Consider the following 6,500-nt stretch of genomic DNA (forward strand, 5'->3'; position numbering starts at 1 on the left):
GATAAAAACATAACTTTTTTTTTTTTTTTTTTTGTCTGAGGCAGCAGCTTCAGTAAGCAGCTCACCTGACAGGGAGAACATCTGGTCCAGAGACACGCACTGGTAGAGAGACGGGGAGACCACGCACTCAGCCCACAGGCCGCGGGAGCCCAGCTCGTCCATGCGCAGGCAGGTGGCCACAGAGTAGTCGCACGTGCGGACCCAGTCATTGGTCGCGGTGGCGAAGATGAGCCCGACCCAGCCTGCGCAGCTCCCCCCGATGCCAATCAGCTGCCTGCAAATGTGCGCCATGGAGCTCCGCTGTGCGTCTTTACGCGTTCCACAGAATATGAACAAGCGGCGAGTTTTTCCACTTTCTTTCCTGAACTATATCTTTTTCTGTTTGCCAGAAAACACTGTCTTAAGATGCTTAAATAATTATTTCAGCGGAACTATTTTCTTAATTTAGAAAAAGAAAAACTAAAAGGTAATATTCTTCTAAGTGGAAAAAAAGATGCTTTCAGCAGCTGTTTTCCAGGGTTCCGTTATAGCGCTTTATCCACAAGGGGAAAAATGGATAGAATAAGATTTACTTCAGGGTGTGGCGCAAACCTGCCCCCTGCTCCAAGCCAATGAGAGAAAATCCACAGCCTAACAGGAACCAGATGGAGAGAAGAAGGGGGAAGCTCATGCAGACTGATCAAGGTATCAGGAGGCAGAAATCTTCAGGAAGGAACTCTGAGACATGAATCTAAATCAGTTTGGTTGATATGCAGCACATTTCACCTCATGGATATGACTTCCACCATAACCTTTTAAAAAAATGAATCTGGTCTGATCGTTTTGTTGGGTGCAGTGGTCATTCTGCATTCATTAAAGAATCAAGAGCAGCAAACAAGACTAGCATTTAGGTTAAAATCCATCAGCAAGAAGAACCCTAACACGTGCTGTTCATAACAATCAGCAAACACTCGACATTTGACCATGTTTTTAAGTGAGTTGAATCAAACTAGTCTTTAGTTTATAGTTTTCAGATTTTCACCAGGATGTGAGTCAGGGTCGTTGCAGAGGATCCATGTCAAGCAGATTTATCAGTTCCATCAAGGTTTAGTTGGATGTTTGGGAAATTTATCTTCCTGCAAGACCAAAGTGAAAGTTAAAACTGAATGGATTTTATGTAAATCAGTCGCCTGAGCATGATACAGCTACCACCGTGCTTTACAAAGCTTCCATCTGCTCCGCCTTGTGGATCTCACCCAACAACATAGGCGTATGGACCTTTTTTAGGGGTGCTGAAGCACCTTTAAATTGAATCATAGCACCCATAAAATATGGTTGGGTTTTTTTTTTGTATCAGTGGTGGCTGGTGGAATTTTCTCCAGGGGAAGATATAAATTCAAAAAAGACGTTTACCAAAAACCATTTAAGTGTATACTAAGTTATAACACCAGTATATTTATATGCCAACAACAAAAAAACAAAAACTTTGTAAAAACAAAACATAATTTCATGTACGGGTTTACTTTTGGTTCATAAATCTTGCCCTTCTGAGGCTTTGTGAAGGTAAATCTGTGTTTTGAATAGTCCAATATTGTCACAAACCTAAAAAAAAAATTACCAGTTTAATAATGGAGCAGCTATTAATCAGTTTTACATTTTTTAATATATAAAAACTGTCTGAGAATGTTTTTATTTAAGTGCAACTATGCAAATTAACAAACATCTAGGAAAGGTTCACTATATTATATTGTTTTCCATGTGAATCCCAGATTGTTCATTCTTCTTTGCCTTTTCTACAAAGTGCTTTAAATCAGTCCTACTTGCCTTTATCCATGCTGGCTCGGATCCTGATGATTGAAAAAGGAGGCAGGGAAAGCAGAAAAAAGCAAAATTCTGTGCTGTGGCGGGAGGTGGTGAGCAAATACACTTCCTGTCAGGGGGGCGCAGGGGAGTGCCCGAGCTCTTCTATCCCTCTGTATTGCAGAGGAGCTACTGCGTCTGTATAACTTTAAAAGAGAGTCAATGGGCAACGATTTTTGCGTCCTAGGCCAGAAATACGCCACCAATCTAAATAAAAATGGAATGACCCTTTACTAGTCATTAAAGATTAAATAGTATCTTGCACATCTAAAAAATACATACGGTATTACTATAGTTCGATATATTTTAAATGTTAATTTAATATTAAAATATATACTTTTTTATGTCTTGATCAAGGTCATTGGGTGGGTGGGGCAGCACCCTGGTGCCCTCTATTACCCAGCCGCCACTGTGTTGTATACGCTTTTTAAATTGGAAAGAGTAAAACAAAAACATACTAAATATAGAACAGTCTGAAATCTTTACAGAACATGGATAAATAAAGAAAAAATAGAGAGTTTCAGATCGGGAGCAGGGGATTATTTGAAGGTCTGCAGCCCCTCGGTCCATGAGGATGTTAACCTGGCTTCACTCTGGACAGAAACACTGCAGACTTGGTGGCTTCTGGTGTTTTCCTGAACTAGATGCATGGTATCTGAGGGTGACGGAGCTTGGAAATCTGAGTAAAAATACTTAACAATCCACATTAAAAATTAAAGCATTTGATTCTGTCTGTTTCTTCAAAAATCATTGGCATGTGTTTAATGCTTAGTCCAGCCTGGAAAACAAGATATTAATATAACTTTTGAAACTTTATTAGTAAAATTTGACCATTAAAAAATCTCTTTTAAAGTCTCATCTTTTCTATCTGGTGTTTATTACTCAAAACTATGTTGGTGTTTGTCGATTTAATTTTTTTTATATTGTTTTTAGTGCAGTTAGTAAGGTTGCCCTGCGATGGACTGGCAACCTGTCCATGGTGTACCCCGCCTCTCGCCCGTAGACAGCTGGCACCAGCACCCCTCACAACACGGCACTTGACAGAAAATGGATGGATGGATAGTAAAAAGTATTTCAAAAAAATATTAAAATGAAAATACTATAAGGTGATGGTATCAAATAAATGAATAATAAAAATCACAGATGTAATTAAAGTGTACAATTATGAATATTTAATATAAATGTAAAAAAGCACAAAAAACTAACAAAAAATATGTATGTGCTTTTATTTCATCTAACCTTTACCTTTTAAATATAAAATGACAATATAATAACTTTTTTAAATCAAAAATGTTTCTTTTTCAAAATTAGTGAATCATTTATACCTTTTCTTTTTATTTCATCTAATCGGAGGTTTTGATGGATCTGAGTGAAGCAACAGAATCGTCTCTAATGTAAAACACTGAAAAAACGCCTGCCTTACTGCAGAGACGCCTCCAAACAACAAAACAATCATTCTGTTTGATTAATTCTTCATTTATTAAATAATTTCAAGCAGGATATCATAAAAATGTGACGACTGAAGACACCGCTCTCTACCCTGATAGCCACTGTTCTCTCTTTTCAACCGATAGACGTATTTTGTCCAGAATATGTTGATAGAAAACATGAAACTTTAATGAATCACACAAAATCTACAGATCTCGATCTTCCTTTTCTTCCTCCTTTAACATTCACACAGCCACACTCCCACACACTGGTTATGTTAGCTACGGGTATAGATTTGTCATCGACGTCACACTCTAAAAAAACTAAATAGACAAATTTCATATATTAAATGTTGAAAATCCTTCATGAAATAGCTTGAAATGTACACTCTCCAGTGGCATGTAAAATATACAGAAAGGTACAAAAGCTCTCCGGGGTTTCCTGCTACACTCAGCTGCAGACAGATGAGTTTCTGCTCGTTCTGCTCCCATAAGGCCACGCCTTTATTAGAACGTCATAAATTATAAATTACTGACATTTTCCTCTTTTTGTGACTTTTTTCTGTCATCCTTGGTGTCAGCTTCAGACCTGTTGTAACCAAAGATTTTCTCTCCTCTTTATTGCCCTCTGAAGTTCTCCCTTCTCCAGGTTTGGCTCTGTCTCTTTTCACTGGTTTTTCAGAGCGTTGATGTGAGCGCAGATCTTAAGGGCAGGGCCCAGCTTAATGTTCATGCTGGTCATCAGGTGGTCCTCAGTTAGCAGCAGCAGAGCCTGCCCGTCGATTTCCTGCATCCTGAAGGCCTCGGCCACGTCACCGCACCCTGAAAGAGAACAGAAACATCCACAGTCATTGGGGGAAGAACATCTAATCTAATGCAAAGCGGAAAATAATGTTTTCCAAACTGCTGCTTTATATTAAAGGGAACGTTTGTAACAAATCTGGCTTTTTAGCCAAAATCAAACATTGCTTTAATAAATTGATATACTAATAATATCATCATTAAAGAAAGCTTTCTCATTGGACTTTGTTTCCAAGTTTGAAGACGTTTCACTTCCCATCCAGGAAAATTTTTAACTTAAAAATGTCAGAAATAGCATTTAGTTCCTGGCTTTTTAAAGTGGATCAAAACAAAGCTGTGTTTTGGCTTAGAAAACGTGCAACTTGAACCTGACGAGTGAGTCCGCCCCTTAGGAAGGGGGGTCGATTGGTTTCTTTTTTTTTGTTAGTCTGTAATACCCCATACCGATCTCAGTCTCTGTTGTTGAAGGGAATTGTTGGCCTGGCTGAAGAGGCGAGGTTCTCTGTGCACCGGTAAAGGGGTGGGCTGTGGGCCTGAGTGGCAGGCTGTGGAAGTGGGTTTCAAACTCAGAACCTCAGGATTCCAAGCTCTATGCCCTCACAACTAGGCCACCACTCCCCCCTCTGGAAAACAACTATGATTCCAAAGTAAAAAGTTTAAGACTTGTATTTTTATTTTTTTTATTACCTTTTTTAAGTCACCACGACGTCCACAGAAATTGGAAAAAATCTGTACTTCACGTCATAATAAATAATTGTGTATCTTATCAGCAAGATCTGTATATAAGGTAAATTAAATCTCTATTCTTTGTTTTTAACCTATTTTCTGTATATTAGCCTGACTTTGTACTTCTTTGATGCAACTTTTCCTTCTCTTTCACCTCCTGTTGTTTATTAAAGCTGTTTTCACAGAGTTCATTTTCTCTGTAGTGAGTTCAATAAAGTCATATCTCATCTTAATGCAAAGTTTGCCAACTTTAAGAGTAAAACTTAAATGTTTAGATTAAGGTTGTAAACCTAAACATTTTCTGAAGTTGGTTGCCTTAATATTTTGAGTTCTTTCTACTTTTCTCTTTTTTACAGTGTGAGAATGTCCCCTCCTATCAGAAAGAGGAGAATGTCCCTCAATGGCTTCCGCAGCAGGTCCCAAGTCTGTTGTTTGTAATTCACTAAGTGCACAACTAGATGGGGGTAAATGTGACAGATGAACCAGGAGAAGATATATGGAGGGGGTTTAAGGTGATAGGAAGTTATATTAACCTCTGGAACAGGTTTTCTATGTGTAATTACAGCACAGTCAGGACTTTATAGTAGCAGCATCAATGCCGAGCATCTGGCTTTCTGGCAGTTCAACAGTGCTGCCACTAGATGGTGACACGTCTGTTTATGTAGGCTCATGGCACCCAGTGCTGAGGTTCTATTGATGCTCAAAAAAGATGATCAGAAGACCATCAGGACGGACGCTTATAGCCTTATTTGATCAACTAGCTTTTGGTATTTTTTAGTATGGGCAAATAACTATGGACCTTTAAGGTTAAAGGTCACAAATGGATAAACTGAAAAACACCAGACCAGTCTGGCTGTTTGAAAAGGATCAATTAGAAAGCCTTGTTTCCCTAAAAACAAGATGGCAGCACGATGTAGGTAAGTAAAATTGTGCTTCGATGAACAAAGGATTTCCAGAGCAATAATCTTTACACTGATGGGGAAAAAAGAGATGTTTAGAGATGAACACAGCATATCAAAATCTGCAACAGTTAAGCATGGTGGTGGGGAGTTGGTGGTTTGAGGCCTTTCATTGAAATGACTTATGAACCTCTCTGTATAACAAAGGATTACAAAGTGAATCAAATTATTGCTGCTGCTGATGGTTCTGCAGACTGTTCGATCGTGGCCATTTCTAGATGGCTTTTCCCTTTGGGCTTCATTTTTGTTGAATATTAACATTAATGACATTGAGGGTGGTTCTAGAGAGGGGCCAACTGGGCCCCTTAAGAACTGGTCCCCTGTTATGACCACTATACCAAAGACATAATACAAAATAAATATAAAAATAAATGAACTAAGATATAGAAAACACTAATTATAGATAGCTCTATTCCATCCATCAATCCATTTTTTGTCACGCTTATCTTAAGCGGGGACGTGAGAGTGCCTATCTCCAGCTGTCTACGGGTGAGAGGCGGGGTACACCCTGGACAGGTCACCAGACCAACATAGGGCATCACAGAGACAAACAGGGTAAACAACCATTCCCTCACACACTCACACCTAAGGAGAATTTAAAGAAGCCAATTAACCTAACAGTCATGTTTTTGTACTGTGGGAGGAAGCCGGAGTACCCAGAGAGACATAAGCGTTGTTAGACCTATTTAAGGGTGGCTTCAGTCATCCTTTCTTTGGCATTAGCCACCCTATAATTATTTTGCGATTT

The 6,500-nt window shown here is 39.0% G+C and overlaps 2 protein-coding genes across 2 annotated transcripts in view; both read right to left on the reverse strand.

Moving 5' to 3' along the window:
• The window catches only part of LOC107097874 (claudin-11-like), an 8,142-nt gene extending 7,579 nt beyond the window's left edge, over positions 1-563 (reverse strand). The window contains exon 1 of the mRNA XM_015395206.1: positions 66-563. Coding sequence (XP_015250692.1) covers positions 66-291 — 226 coding nt within the window. The 5' untranslated portion in view covers positions 292-563. The remainder of the gene's footprint in view (positions 1-65) is intronic.
• A 2,717-nt stretch (positions 564-3,280) lies between these two features.
• The window catches only part of LOC107097880 (mucin-5AC-like), a 31,813-nt gene continuing 28,593 nt past the window's right edge, over positions 3,281-6,500 (reverse strand). The window contains exon 12 of the mRNA XM_015395215.1: positions 3,281-4,088. Within this exon, the coding sequence (XP_015250701.1) occupies positions 3,934-4,088 (155 nt within the window). The 3' untranslated portion in view covers positions 3,281-3,933. The remainder of the gene's footprint in view (positions 4,089-6,500) is intronic.

The sequence above is a fragment of the Cyprinodon variegatus genome, unplaced genomic scaffold (genome assembly GCF_000732505.1).
Source record: "Cyprinodon variegatus isolate N-32 unplaced genomic scaffold, C_variegatus-1.0 Scaffold730, whole genome shotgun sequence".
Classification (NCBI taxonomy): Eukaryota; Metazoa; Chordata; class Actinopteri; order Cyprinodontiformes; family Cyprinodontidae; genus Cyprinodon; species Cyprinodon variegatus.